The 14577-nt window shown below is 39.7% G+C and overlaps 2 protein-coding genes across 2 annotated transcripts; one reads left to right on the top strand and one right to left on the bottom strand.

Annotated features, from left to right (window-relative positions):
• The first annotated feature begins 4392 nt into the window (after positions 1-4392).
• LOC103703771 (myb-related protein Hv33-like) lies at positions 4393-6313 on the top strand. The gene is made up of 3 exons (XM_088701967.2): positions 4393-5079; positions 5169-5298; positions 5392-6313. The coding sequence occupies exons 1-3, from the start codon at positions 4947-4949 to the stop codon at positions 6077-6079; spliced, it is 951 nt and encodes a 316-aa protein (XP_088558093.2). The 5' UTR covers positions 4393-4946; the 3' UTR covers positions 6080-6313.
• Positions 6314-9550: 3237 nt separating this feature from the next.
• LOC103703770 (peroxidase 72-like) lies at positions 9551-12235 on the bottom strand. Its single transcript, XM_008786743.5, has 4 exons — positions 11764-12235; positions 10976-11167; positions 10486-10651; positions 9551-10167 (listed from the first exon to the last, which is right to left on the bottom strand). Exons 1-4 carry the CDS (start codon positions 11983-11985, stop codon positions 9755-9757), a joined length of 993 nt encoding a protein of 330 aa, XP_008784965.3. The 5' UTR covers positions 11986-12235; the 3' UTR covers positions 9551-9754.
• Positions 12236-14577: the final 2342 nt, after the last annotated feature.

The following is a 14577-nucleotide window of genomic DNA, read 5'->3' as shown; positions in this document are numbered from 1 at the left end:
ATATAGCACACTCTCCAAGTTCCGAGCAATTATGAATCTAGATCTGAAAAATAGAGAAAATATAATAATGAGCTACACTAGGCCAATAAACAATATAACATCCCAACGTGGGATTTAAGCATGCCAAATAATTAGTTAAAAGCAAGATATTTATTAAAAAATAATTCAATTCTTGAATAATACATATCTCTCTTTTTTCAAAAAAAAATTATTATTATTTTCATAAATTGATACTAGAAACCCAGTAGCATGGGTCAGCATGTATTACAAAATGCCAAACACAACTATTCTTAACCACCGATGGTATGATGTCTAAATACTACTATTTTAATCATCGGTGGTGTGATGTTGAAACTACTTTCTCAGATTACAAGTCAACAAGACTAACAAATAATGTCTATTGACAGGGCCAGATTATAGCCGTGCTGAGAATACATACATATAAAATAAATTTTTCATAATTTTTTTAGTCATATATTTCAAATTTTATAACATAGCACATAACATATTTTAAAATAATTACTATTATAACATTAACACGCCCGAGTGTTTAACGAAGTATAAAATAGATATTATACTCAAATTTAATCAACTAATTATTATTTTATTAAAAATTTAGAAAACACATTTTCAAGTATTGGGTTACTTACCTCTTCTTGTTTCAAAAATCCTACTTCGGTTAGACAGGTCAGATACACATGTTTTAATATCATTAAAATATCATTAATTTCATCATCATCTCATAGATCAAGCAAAATCAAAAATTAAAACACTATTAGAAAATGGTTTTATGTCCCTAAATTAGGTCGGTCAGATGGCAGTGCTTGACTGCCCAGGTCGGTTCGAGCAAGAAGAATTCAACTGGTCAGGTGAAAATCAATAATAGCTAAATTTCAAAAAGATGTAGCTGTAGCTGAAGTAATGGCCGGTGGTTTAGGGCCTCCACCCACGGGTTAACTTGAATCTGAACAAAAGGGAGTCAGGGCTTTGAACTAAGATCTCTGGTTCTGCCTAGAGAGAGAAAGAGAGAATCTCAGTCTAAGTCTCAGTCTAATTCTGATCACAGTTCCGGTCTGAGTGGTCCAGATCGACTATTAGAGGAAACGTCTATATCTAGTGAGATTATAGACTTGATCTAAATGTCTAGATCTGTTTCGATCCCAAAATTTTTTAAATTTTTCCATTTGAAGTCTGTGGGTATTGCCGACTTCAATGTAGGATGGGCCCAATTGGGCGGATTCTCGCAAGATCTAGATCACAAAACCGTCGCACCCTCTTGAGAACTTTTCAGCTAAAATGCATTATTTCAAAATTCTAGCTTCTTCCTCTCAGGGCATCCTCCAAGGCGTCTTTTGGCCTAGCTCCAACAATTAGCCTCTGTGCATGGAGGCACGCCAAGAGAGGGACTAGCTTGGACCGTATGCAGCTCAGGCATGCAAAATGTGGGGACAAACCTTTCTTTCTTTCTAGTGGAAGTTAAAACGACAGGGGGTGGTGAATTGAAATGGACCACTGCAGCGAGTGGAGAAAAAGTTTCTTCTTTACATGGCGACAAGGGACATTTCCAGCGAAGCCGAGAGAGACCTTATTGTTTGGAACATATGAGTGAGAAAAGTCATGAGGCTCCATATCTTTTATCTGTTCACTCTTGGATCATGATCTCTTGACATGGAAGTTTTCTTGTGGGGGAATGGGGACCGTGAGAAGTGCACCACTTTCTCGAAGGGAGAAGGACGTTTGTCTACTCATTCACTCATTTATCTCCATGCAGAATTCTACGATAGTTCTTTTGCCCAAGAACTACCAACGACGTGGACATGGCTTTCAAGAATAAAATGAAATGATGGCGTTCCTACAAAAAGGGATCCTGTTTGGGTTTGCAACGGATTCGCATGGACCTAAATGCTATACTGTCAAAAATTTTAACAGTAGATTCTATCATACCTTGTTATCTTCTACAAATACTACAGAATTCGAGAAAGACTCGGAAGAACTGAGGAATTAGCACAATATTTTGGTTATTCATGTGGACCAAGAGATGAAACCAGTGAAAGTTACATGAGAGTTGTTGGCTTGACCTTAATGAAAAAGTAAATAAGCACCGTTGGAAGTGCATGGAGGCTGCTTCCCCCACTCCTTCTTCGACTTTTAGTTTTTGACTCTTACAGGTGCACTCATACATATATGGTGTGAGTTGTCGTTGTATTTTTTTTTAAAAAAAAAAGTAAATAAGCACCTGACTGGATTTTGTGATCACAATATAATGTTTGCATGCCAGCTAAAAGAATAATCCATCAATATCTATTTCTATATGAATATTGTGCTACAAATTAAAACGGTCATCATCAATGGATATATCCATTTCCACGTGTGTCAGATTTAATAACGTAGTTAACTTATTAGGAAAGGAGGGCTTTACGGAAACAAGAGTCGTTCATTACTAGAAGTTAACCAAAACAAAAAAGTAGAGAGAAAGTGTAGTTGGGATCAAAAACGGAACTACAGTCACTTTACCGAAAAAAAAAGGAACTCCAGTTTTATGCACCGGACAAGCACTTGAGGACAAATTTTGGTACCATCAATTACTACGATCTATAACCACTCCATGAGGTTTCTTTAGTTCTTTACATGACTTAGGTGAAGGGATAACCTCATGATAACTCGCACAAGAGAGGGACACCTCGTGTTAGCTTATAAAAAGGTTTAAGTACCAAGCAATCGACTTGCTAATTAGTATCCTGCTCTTTTTTGTTACTCTTTTGGAGATGCACATATTTTCTTCATCGCAAACTGTTTGTGAGCCATACAGGCAGTAGAAAACTACAGCATAGTCTCATTTAGACGAATCATAAACCGATCATGGAGTTTGCAGTTGGATTATAGCATTTATGAATGGATGCACACTCTTAACTAAGCGGACGTCATGATTTAAATAGGTAGAACATATAAAGATCACGTATATTTAGAACCAAATAATTTTAATAAAAAAATTTTGTCCAGCTTTTTTTTAATATGAAATTTATGTCGCTTCACATCATATATCCGTAATCTAGTGGGATCAATTTGGTGGTTGTTATTCAACCATCTAAGTCGCAATCATCTTATACAGACAAAATACATGCATAACATATACTCCTCGCATGGATTGTGAACTCTTCGAGAGGACGGCGGGGGATGAACCCGCAAGAGAGAGAGAGATTACAGGGGCCCACCATTGGCTTTGTCGAGTGGTTTGTCTCTCAACGTGGATCGCCTCACATCGCATCCATAGCTGTCAACCTTCCCATCATTGGACCCTCCCTAAAGTGTATGGATTTCAGTGCCACAGTCCCAATCCAATCGTGGACGTTCCCTCTTGATCGGATGGATATAATAGTCAAGACACCACAAACGGGCGTAGGGATGAGATGGATTCGATCCCTAGATTCCATACACCTGTACGTACTTAATTGTTCACTCTTGCCAAACCATACGTATGTTAGTTTGTTAGCCACCACAACGGGCGGCTTGCAAGCATTCCACGAGTTTTTCGGGAGGTCAAGGAGTTTTTTTTTTTTTCCCTTGCGACTGTAATGTTGCATTTATTGCAAGGTTTTCTAGCGAGCCGGCTGTATCTAGAAAACAATGGCTTACAACTAATCTTCGAAAAGGAAATTTGCTTTTCTCGATGAAAAGCTATTCCTATTCTAAAGACGCATTTGGATCGTAAAACTGAGTTCTAAAAAGGGGGGTTTGAAATATACGTGCGCCTACGCATGGATATGTTACTGTTGATGTAGGACATATGGGACTTAGAAATGACCAAGGAAACATACGCTTTGAGTACTATCATAAAATGTATCCACTCCTCGGTATTTGTTTGATTTTGCGCATGAATAGTTAGGATATGTCAGATACATTAAATGCGGTGATACGACACAAAATGGCGCTATCAATGGTTCTAGAGCTGCATGATTTGTTTCCTCCGAACCAATAGTATTCATAATTAGAATCGCACTCTATCTCCAATTATGATCATTGGTCCATTAGTGCTTTAGTAGTGTTGCTCATCTCCCATGGAGCACTTTAACACCAACTCCACCTTTGCACTCACCAAAGGTAGATTAGCTGCTTTTATTAACATCGTTAGGTAGTTTATTCATTTAAACTTTGGAACTTGATGCTGAAATTTATGTCGATTTCAACATTGTAATCGTTGGTGAAATTGTTCCCAACCACAATCAAATATTACCGACATAAGCATCCTCAATGCTTGATATTCAATTTTTTTTTTGTATCATCAGCTTTGCTTAATACAATTAATTATGAGATGAACTCTACTAAGTATTTATAGTTGCTGTCATTTGTGCCCTCGAAACAGATGATCCACATGCACCGAAGCAGAAATTGACTACAATATGACTTGAATTAATTGGAATGGCAAGTTTGGATGATATGTTCGCATATGTTTTATATTAATGAGCGCGTAGTTGAAGGAACTAGGAAGTATCCTTGTTCTAATTATCAGGGAAACGAGAATCAGATGTCATATACTAAAAGTCACCCCCCTACCAACCCAAAAAGCATAGCATCTTTCCTCCATCCCTCCTAGCACTTGAATAAGCTTCGTTGCAAAACTCTTTCCTAAATTATTTTCTCGAGCACTTTTCCAATTGTTTAAGATACCTCCGCACCCCACCTATTTCAATGCAAGAACTTCAAGGTCAGCTTAAAACCCCACTCGATTGCCTCACCTGCTGTGGGCAACACCCTCTTCTTTCTTCCTCCCCTCCTTCCTTTCCTTGAGCGTTAAACATGATATCATTTTAATCAAGAGGAATTTCTTCTATATTGTCTAATATTCCTTCCTAAAAATTAGATTGATCGTCAAGTCCGCCAATTGCCTCGGTCTCTCGAAATCTGAAATCACCAATAACCAACAGAGTTCTTGGCCTTCCGGTCGGAGAATGGGGCGGCATCCGCACTGCACCAAGCAGAAGCTAAGGAAAGGCCTGTGGTCACCTGAAGAAGATGAGAAGCTTTACAACCACATCGCTAGATTTGGCATTGGCTGTTGGAGCTCTGTGCCCAGACAAGCAGGCATGTTTTAATTTTGTATCCTCATTGCATTCTCTCTGCTCTCTCTTCTAAGCTTTCAAACAGAATGTGCTCTCTTCTACTTCTTTCAGGATTGGAAAGATGTGGGAAGAGCTGTAGACTGAGGTGGATAAATTACCTGAGGCCGGACCTTAAGAGAGGAAACTTCACGCAGCAGGAGGAGGATTTGATCATGAGCCTGCATGAAGTTCTAGGCAACAGGTACCGATCAATCCGAAGACTTTCCCTCGGAGCTATATCTTTCTATTTGACAGCACAAGTAGGTCTCCAATCTTTTCTGGTCTTCTGCCGCAGGTGGTCTCAAATCGCAGCACAATTGCCAGGGAGAACCGATAATGAGATCAAGAACTTCTGGAATTCGAGCCTAAAGAAGAAGCTTAAGCAGAGGGGGATCGACCCGATCACCCACAAGCCATTAAGAGAGACAGGAGCACAAGAAGAGAGGCAAAAACCCAGCATGAAGCCCATCTTCGGTCCCTTTGCCTCATTCGAATGCCAAGCAGCTATCGATCGGGTCGAGACTGGCGCAAACTTCTACCGCCAATTCCGACAAACTTGTAGACCTCTAGAGCAGAACGAATTCATGATGAATTTTGATTGCAGTTTTACTTCGGGACCCAACTCAGTGTATTGCGATTATGGTGAAGCATTAGATAATTCAGACAGCTGTGGAATCCAAGAGAGTTTGAACAATGGCAGCAACTGGAACTGCAATATACCAGCTCAGACGAGCACTGTGCTAGGAAATGAGGTCTTCAATTGGTATTCTTCTGGGATTAAGTTGGAATCTCCAATTCGGACAGAGTTCAAGACTTATGAGAGGAGGCTGAATCCATGTCAAGGACTTCAACATGTGGATAGTTCAGAAGAATTCAGCAGCTATCCGACGACATCGCGGTCCCAAGATCTATCTGATGCATGGTTCGATGTCTCTCAGGGGGAACTGGCTTGTGAATTGAATGGGAATTTTCTTAGTTCTTAACAACCCCTTCCCCTCCCTCTACCTGTCATAGATGTTGATGGAAGAACGTATGGAGAATTACAGGTGGACCTTTTTAAAATTTTTCTCATTTCGCTTTGTCTATAGGTCACAAAAACAAAAAACAAAAAAGCACGAATAATGTATTTACAGAGGTGTGTATGATTTCGAAGCATTGTTATTTTGTATGCAGTGGGCTTGCTGAAATTGCATCATCTCCTCCTTTCATGTGTCGCATGCGTTTGTTGTCGAAGGTTAAGCGGATTGATATATAATTAACATGATCATCATTTTAAATTTCCAGAGCTCTCAATTTAGATCTCAGCCTCTGAATTCATTGAGGTACTCGTTGCATGCAGCAACGTCTTTCTTGCCTTTTCTCTGGTATTCTTTTAATTTCTCATAATAATGGGCCTCCCCTTGCAGTCCTTTTCTTATGTTATTATGATCACAATATCAACATGACTAATTATTTAAGCATTGCTGTCAGGCTACTATTGTATCATACTTCCAACTAACGAAAACACAAAATATTGCTTAAAATCTTATTGAATATAACACAGGTAACAAATGATATCCCCTGAAAGCACATACAATATGTGCCATTATACTGGCAGCACAGCAACGACACACACGTAAGAACATAAGAGAGAGACAAAGTCATGGTTTTATATATGATCCATCTTTTTCCAGTCATGGTGTGAAGCACATGTGATTGAGTAATCTGTTCTTCTCTTTATTTATATGTTGCGTAAGAGGACGGAGGCAAGCTGTTGCTCATTGCTTCTAAAGGCTCACCTAATATCCTGCTATATGTATATATAACTAGAAAGGAGGATTAGTGACTCTCTTTCTTTAATAAAACATCTTCTTTTTTTTCTTTTTCTTTTTTCGAATAAGAAATGTCGTGGAGTGCCATCTCCACCCTCTTCATAGTGCATGCACTTGGAAGAGGGACGCCAACCGGCAGACCCAAGTTCCACCAACATACAATACATTGTTTCAGTCTATATATATATATATATATATATACCTCTCTAAATATCGTGGAGAGAAAAGGTGCAAATTTTTTGAACAAAAGGTTTATTTAATAGTCTTGTCTCTCGCAATTGCATGCAAGGCAGTACTTTAGCTCTAATTTGCAAAATGTATGTTTTCTTATTGGTAAAAGAAATATACATAATTAAACATTAAGTAGGGTTCTTCTAATTTTCCATACGTTACCCGTGCAAATAGCTCAGTTCGAGGTGGAGGAATACTCACGCTATGTTGACAGCCGGCCTGCAAAATTATTAAATTAATCTGTATCTAATCTTCACTAATGCTAGGGCAATACGGCAAGGTGCAATCTATGCGTGCGTTGTTGTAACAATGTTTAAATTATCTTGATGCCAAGTTAGAAAGTACACGACCGAGCGAGTCCATCTCTTTGCTCAATGAATTTGTAAATTATCAATTCAAAAGGTAGAGATGCAGTTCATCTATTAATCTAGGTTGAGATGATTAGCAACATGCCATCCAAGGTGGTCTTTGCAAAATTCAGAAGCCAAGAACCAACAGATTCAAGAGTCAAGACAGTGATTTTAGCGAAATCGGAAAGATTATCCAATTCAGTAATATATGCCCTAAACTTGTCTTTATGGGAAACGAGGTCTCTGGTTTACTGGCTTCGGAAACACTCGCATATATAAACTGGGAAACAGCTCTCTTTAGATCCCAAACACAGTGCAAAGCATATGACCCTAATTAGCATGAGATAGGTGCATTATTAAGCGTCGGTGCCAAAATATTAAAAGCATTGAGCCGTAAGCAGCTGTTGCTGGCCCATCAGAATTCAGAAGCAATCGGTCGCCATGAGTAGATAGATGCTCGGCCATGTGATCTTCGACACCGGTCTCATCTTCCAAAAGCGCCAAATTTGAAACCCGGCGAGCACAATATTCTTCGGCCATCGATGGCCATTTTGAATCCTTTTCTGGGTCGTTAGAATAATGCACCCGAGCGACGTCAAGTCAACCGACCAATTGTCGGCAGATGGCCCAGCTCCAAGACAATCCAGCAATCACTTTCTTTGGGCGGCCCGGAGATCATAATTAAGCTTGAGGGGAGTATAAAATAATCCGAGCTGACGCAAATTATAATAGTGTTGAGGGCGAGCACCATTCTCAGAGAGATGTCGCTTAATTGCAGAGTTCTGATGGAATCCGGTGCATCGAGGGTCATGCCTTTTGGAGTGTAAATTAGTGAAACATGAATTTTAGAGATCGGAAGATTAATAATCCGGCTAGGTTGCAAACCAAGCAGCGCGTATTGCATCCCATGAGAAATCGAGCACCGGGTTCTGCCCACTGTTTCAATTTGTGCATGTCACCACTTGGTCTCTTGTGCTTCCCTGACTTGGATGATCGTCTCCGTCTTTTAAAGGAAAAAGATTGCCGCTAGCACCGTTCTTCCAGTAGGAGATCACAGGAAAAAAAATAAAGGATAATACACTACTAACCACCGTTTTAGATCATTGTTATGGCATCTTAATACCATGACCGGCACCTCCATTAACTGCTTATGATATAACCTATACTTATTGCACACTATGTCTGCGAAAGGAAAAAAAATAAAAAGAAAGAGAGATAGAGATTTTTGCATTGGAGTAATTCGTATAATGAATTAATGATATTTCACAAATTATATGCATATCATGCGCGGGCTGATATAATATGACACGAGATTTTTGGAATATCACTCTGCTAACTTAAACACGGGCCAGCTTGACCGCCTTTGGAACATTCCCTAAAAAATCCTGACCCAGCCCATAGAATAGTTGGGCTGGATCAAGCCCATGGACGGGCTCAGTCCAATTATGCTTCCGAACCTGAACAAAATGTCCCACTTGTTTTTTCTTGATGGAATAGATTCGTGTACGAGTACATCCTACTAAATGAGAAAATAAAATTTGATATAAAAAAATCGAAATAGACGTAAGTCCAACTCATAAGACTCTTCCAATGCTCCACCATATACGATCTAATCCGATTTGCGGTTCTATGTACTTCACAAGAAACATGAGTGACGTAGAAGGAGCTATAATTAGCGCTTATTCGCCAAATCGGGCACTCGATCCCGTGTCGATATCCAACACCAAATATCCAGCTGGTTGCCCAAATCCTACATTCCAACCGAGACTACCGACACCGAATAAAGGAGTCTGGCGAAATAAAGCCAGCTCAAAAACTAATTCAGCAGCTTAAGAAATGGGATAATAATTCCAATAAAAAAAAAAGGCGAGATAATAAAAAAGCAGGGAGTCAGGCTTTCATTTATCCACGGATGGAGTGAGTTCTAAGTTTGAAATGGAAAGGGCTAATAAAAGTTATGTCGGACTACAATCTTACTTACGAATTATAAATCCATAATCTTATTTATGGAGTGGTTAGCATCCCATCATCAAGATGCCTTCCCGACAATAACATGATGATCGAAAGAAGAACGCATGGATTTATTGTTTTGAAATGAAATAACAGGACACAGTAACTCCCAGTACACCAATAGGTTACAGCAGCAGCATCGCATCTCTCGCTTCGAAGGCACTCAAAAAATGAAAGGAAAGGGGTACAGCACATACAACAAGACGGTAGGAACAGCTTCATGTTTCTCGATCATATCGGTTCGTCGCTCGATCGATTAAGAGTTAAGCTTCCTGCAATTCTTCCGAATCTGTCCCCTGGAACCAGTGAGCGGGGTGATGTTTCCCATCTTAATCATGGACCTAGCGAACTGCTCGAGGAAGAGCTCGTTGTTCTCGGCATACAGCTTCACCAGTGCCATCGTTTCCGCGCTCTTCGTGAATAACACCTGGTCCGAGTTCAAGAGACCCTTGGAAGCCAAGATATTCTTGAAGTAGAAGTTGTCGAACTTGGTGGGACTGACCAAGTCTAGAGGGAAGAGATTGTTGTCGCCACCGGATCGCGGACAGCCTGATCGCAGCTGGGAAGCGTAGGAAGCCTCCAGGGTGCTATCGGCGAGCCCGTTGCCTGACTGGTTGTAGAGCCTCTGTCTGAAGCTGGTGCACCGTGATAGCCCAATGGTGTGCCCGCCTGCGTTCGTACCACCAAATTGTTAAAATATTTGTACCAACAACAACTCCGAAACAAGAGTCAAGAGAGAAAAAAATAATTCTATTTCGTATGGATACGATGCTTGCCTCTATAAATACTACCTAGTATTAAGCTGAATCGAAATTGTAACGAGACCGTAACGACATATTTATGGGAACATTTTGTTTGATTCCAAAGATGCCTCCTAAGTTATGTTTTATATGATTTTGGTCATTTTTTGTCGTCTAGCTCGACGGATTTAGGGCAACAGGGTTATTAGATTTCAGATTCGGAAGAACTGGAGGAATTTAGGCTTGCCTGAGAGTGCAACAAGATCGACGAGGTCGAGGCCTTGGAGCTTGAACTTGGTGATGATGGTGGGTAGCGTGTTGTTAGGAGCCGGAATATCGTTGTTCGAGCCACTTAAGCTTGCACCCAAGGAATCCCTCCTCCCAAGTGGGACATCCCAGCTAGGGCCACCAGCCTGTTCGATCGCAACCAATGCACCACAGGAATATTAGTTAATTGTCAGCAACGAGTTTGCCCCCTTTTTAATCTTAGAAGTTAGACTGCATGCGTTGACAAATTTAGCAAGGCACAATTTTAGCTTGCAAGGCGCACCGTGAACAAGTGTACTTTGAGAGGGTAGAAGGAATGGAGCTGATTATGGGCTGGGTTCAAGCACAGAAAATATCAAATTCTATATATATCCGATCTGAAATTCGACTGAAAATGAATATAGTTTAAGCCCGAGTCCTAGCCCATGATCAGCTCTATGAAGGATGATGCGAACATGGATGGAGCTTACCAGAATCGTGGAATCTCTAGCAGCAAGAGTTAGGATGTCGGCACAGGACACGATCTGTGGGCACTCCTTTTCTAATGCAGCCTTGATTTGGTCGATGACCTCAAACCCTCTCGCCGAGTTTCGATTCGGGTTGGACTGCTTCTCACTAATAATGCTTCCGCTGCTATCCAACAAGAGAGATGCATCACATCCCTACAAAATGGAACATCTTTCATATGTTAAAGTTGAAATCAAAAAGTAATCAATCTGATTCCGCTCATTTATGCAAGGACAAATGTGTGCAATATATCCCTTGAAATCTTTCAATTTGGTCCGACTACTTGCCTGATCAAAAGAAATAGTGCGTGAAGCAAATGGTATTGACCAAAATAGCTTTATAGGTTGAAAATATTCTACTTTTTCTTTTTTTTTTAATGAATGAGAAAAATAGGAGGGTGATTTGGTCATTTTATGCAAAAGCTAGAGCATCTGTGGTGGAGAAAAAGGATTAATCATCCAATCAATAATACTGGATGTTAATTAAACGGTCAGATTTCAGGGATACTGACCTATCAAAAATCTAGGTAACTAAAATACAGTTAGAAATGGAGGATATTACCCTTACTATTAAAAAACGTTATAAAGACCGGCTTTTGACGAAAGCACTCAAGGGGATGGCTAAAGTGTAAGTCCCTAGCTATCGACGTGTAATAAAGTAAAAATGAAATAAATAAGTTCGTGAAGCCAAAATTATAACTGTTTTACGGAGGAAAGCTACTTCCTTATGTGAAAATGGTAAGAGGGGGAACCTTAACGAAGCAGTCGTGGAAATGGAGCCTCAGCAAAGAAGCAGCCATTCTGGTCTCCTTAGCCACAGCTTCGGCAACGATAGACTTGACAATCTCCTTAGCCTTGGGGCATGAGTGGTCATAAAACTGCGGGTAGAGGTACCCACCACCACTAGCAGCAAAGCACAGAGGAACGAGAGCAAGAACTGAGAAAATTACAGCAAAGTTTCTGAACATGGCCATCTTGTCTCTGTTCTTCCTCTTCTAAGAAGCTACACTTTGTTCTAAGAAGAAGCAAAGCAAGCCACACTCCCACAGAGAGAGAGAGAGAGAGATGTGATGGAAAGAGAGAGGGATGGGTGGGTATTTATAATAGAGGAGGAGAAGCGAATGATGCCTTGGGAGAAGCAGGGCGAAGAGGAGGTAACATAAGGAGTTGGTAGGCACTATAGCCTCTTCCTACTATTCTATGGAAGGGCAGGTTTCACCGGCCCACCTGTGGCTGGCATCATGGCCATGCAAATTATAAGGTTGGGCAGGAAATGTTCAAAATGCCCCTGAACAGTTGTTCTAAGTTTGACTTCATCTACAAGGTATTTGTTCTGTCATTAGGACCAAACCCAAGATTATGGCACCAAACTCGGATTGCATGTCTGAAAATAGCTCTGCACATATTTGTATACTTGGGCTATAAAACATAATCTAAGGACTCAGAAAATAAAAGGACAACAAGATAGGAGAAATTTTTTGAAAGCATTGAGAAAGTGGATTTGGTATTTTAATTACGATTAGCTTGTTTTATTTAGCACGTAATTAATTGGAGAAGAAAAGTGGATTTTGAGGATGCCGTGTAAGATTTAGTCCTGCATGAAATAACTAGTAGGAGATAAACAGGTCGATATAGATGATTGGATTCAAGATTTCCTAACTTCATCTTTTAGGTCGAATTAGGTTCTGACTTTTATACGAAATCCTTCTGACATTAGAACTTTTCATCTCTCTAATATAGGTAACTTTTAGCAGCGACAAAGACTTTATTAGAGGATAAGACTTATTTTTCGTAGATTTAAGTTTGGGATTTGCATGTAAAACCTTTAATTTGAGGAAGTCTAAGCATAAATTGTTTTTGATCATTATGATAATTATAATGCCCATATTGATTGTATTGGGTAACTTTTCATGTATCTCTATTTCATGCTAAAGTGGGGCAATTTTTTCCCTGTTCTTTTTAGGCCTCCGTTTTGAGCGTCTATGCTTAACAATTGGTTTTGCTGTTAGCGTCATGAAGATGCGGAGTAAGGGCCAACTGAAAGCCATCTGAAAGACCAATTGTGTCATTTCAATCAGATAAATCGTGTGGAAGGCATAAAACTATGGCGAATGAGTCTCACTTTGGAAAACTGGGAAGGAGGAGACATATAACTTGGTCAAACACTGGCCAAGTTAGCATTATATTATAGGGCTTCGGTGCTCTTTGGCCTCTCCGACTGGTTCATAAAGAGACGCGGAGTAGGAGCAGAAGTACCTGCGGTTTGACTATTAGCAGTCTTCTTTCCGTGTTGTCTATGGCATCACCTTGCCTTCTTCCTCTTCCTAACTTAAAATGTCTCTTAAGCCATAAAAATAATACGAAAAATGGGCGAGCACCAATAATGGAGTGAAAAGAAAGGGTCTAGAATACATGCCTGCAGCGAACTCATGACAAATTGACACTCTTTAACTTAGGGTCCAAGCATCGAATCACTGAGATCAATGAATATTGTCTGCATCCATATAGTCTAATTGACATGAGGTTTGCAATGACATGCCAAGACCCTTGCCTTGTTGATCATAGATAGCGACCTCACATCTCCCATCCTATCGGACGCTGAATTCGATTGAAAATTTAGGACAAAAAGATTAAAAAAAAAGAAATACAACAAGAAGAAAAACAACTTGCATTCAGATGACATCATGTTAGCACTGGGGCAGCGATCTTGTCCAAACAACCATGGAAAACAACATCAACAATAATAACAAGAAGGAGGCCAGGGTTCGAGGTTATAAGTTAAGTTTGTGACAATGCCATACTTAATGGCCGCTCTGCTTTTTTTTTATCGCATTCTAGAACTTATATAATTTCAAATATGATTGATATAGTATTTTTTGAAGAATTTGTACCAAGTTTTTAAAAATATGATATATCCATGTGTTGTATTCTTGAATGTAAGCATAACTGCTGTATATCTTCTAGTAACGGTATTACACATGTAATCTGATGCTTATACAGAGGTTGTTGGTTATTGTGCAGTGCACTATGATTTGGTCATAATAGGTTGGGAATTATTGTTAGTACAATGTTGTACAAAGTTACTAGTACTACCTGCAGCTAGTGAAATGGTGTGGAGTTCACCATAAAGTTAAAGATGCTCGTTGCGCCTATCTTTATTAATAATTTATAGATCCCTTCGGTTGCAAGGAGAGGAAAGATGTAGAAGGTGAAGCTGGACAATGCTCTTTTCACTCATAAATATTTTAAGAGAAGAAGAAAATGAAAGATCTTGATGTCTAAAAGCTTGGACACTAACCTTTAAGCAAGCTCCTTAAACCGATCTCACATCAAAGGATGATCCCTATCGATGCCAGGAATTTATTTGATGCATTATCTTAAACACGAGATGCAAGGCAATGACATACACATGATACATGTTTCCAGAGACATCAATTTGGCCCAATTTCACTGAACTGCGGATAGTGGAAACCACTTGACCTTCCACTGAAACCCAGAGGCATGCATGTTTTTATATCCATGGAAAAAATTACATCAAAAAAATTAAAAAAAAAAAAGATATCAAT

The sequence above is a fragment of the Phoenix dactylifera genome, chromosome 7, assembly GCF_051530095.1.
Source record: "Phoenix dactylifera cultivar Ajwa chromosome 7, Ajwa_hap1_PhDact_Kaust_v1.1, whole genome shotgun sequence".
Taxonomy (NCBI): domain Eukaryota; kingdom Viridiplantae; phylum Streptophyta; class Magnoliopsida; order Arecales; family Arecaceae; genus Phoenix; species Phoenix dactylifera.
Note: the sequence above shows the minus strand (reverse complement) of the source record. Positions and strands in the feature narration are given on the sequence as shown.

What these genes read in the sequence shown, in the direction of transcription:
- LOC103703770 (XM_008786743.5), bottom strand. Translation starts at nt 11,985, where the DNA reads ATGGCCATGTTCAGAAACTTTGCTGTAATTTTCTCAGTTCTTGCTCTC. An exon ending in TCCACGACTGCTTCGTTAAG is followed by an intron (nt 11,168 to 11,763) that starts GTTCCCCCTCTT and finishes TCCATTTTGTAG; the next exon opens with GGATGTGATGCATCTCTCTT. An exon ending in CTAGAGATTCCACGATTCTG is followed by an intron (nt 10,652 to 10,975) that starts GTAAGCTCCATC and finishes GCGATCGAACAG; the next exon opens with GCTGGTGGCCCTAGCTGGGA.
- LOC103703771 (XM_088701967.2), top strand. Translation starts at nt 4,947, where the DNA reads ATGGGGCGGCATCCGCACTGCACCAAGCAGAAGCTAAGGAAAGGCCTG. An exon ending in CTCTGTGCCCAGACAAGCAG is followed by an intron (nt 5,080 to 5,168) that starts GCATGTTTTAAT and finishes TACTTCTTTCAG; the next exon opens with GATTGGAAAGATGTGGGAAG. An exon ending in CATGAAGTTCTAGGCAACAG is followed by an intron (nt 5,299 to 5,391) that starts GTACCGATCAAT and finishes CTTCTGCCGCAG; the next exon opens with GTGGTCTCAAATCGCAGCAC.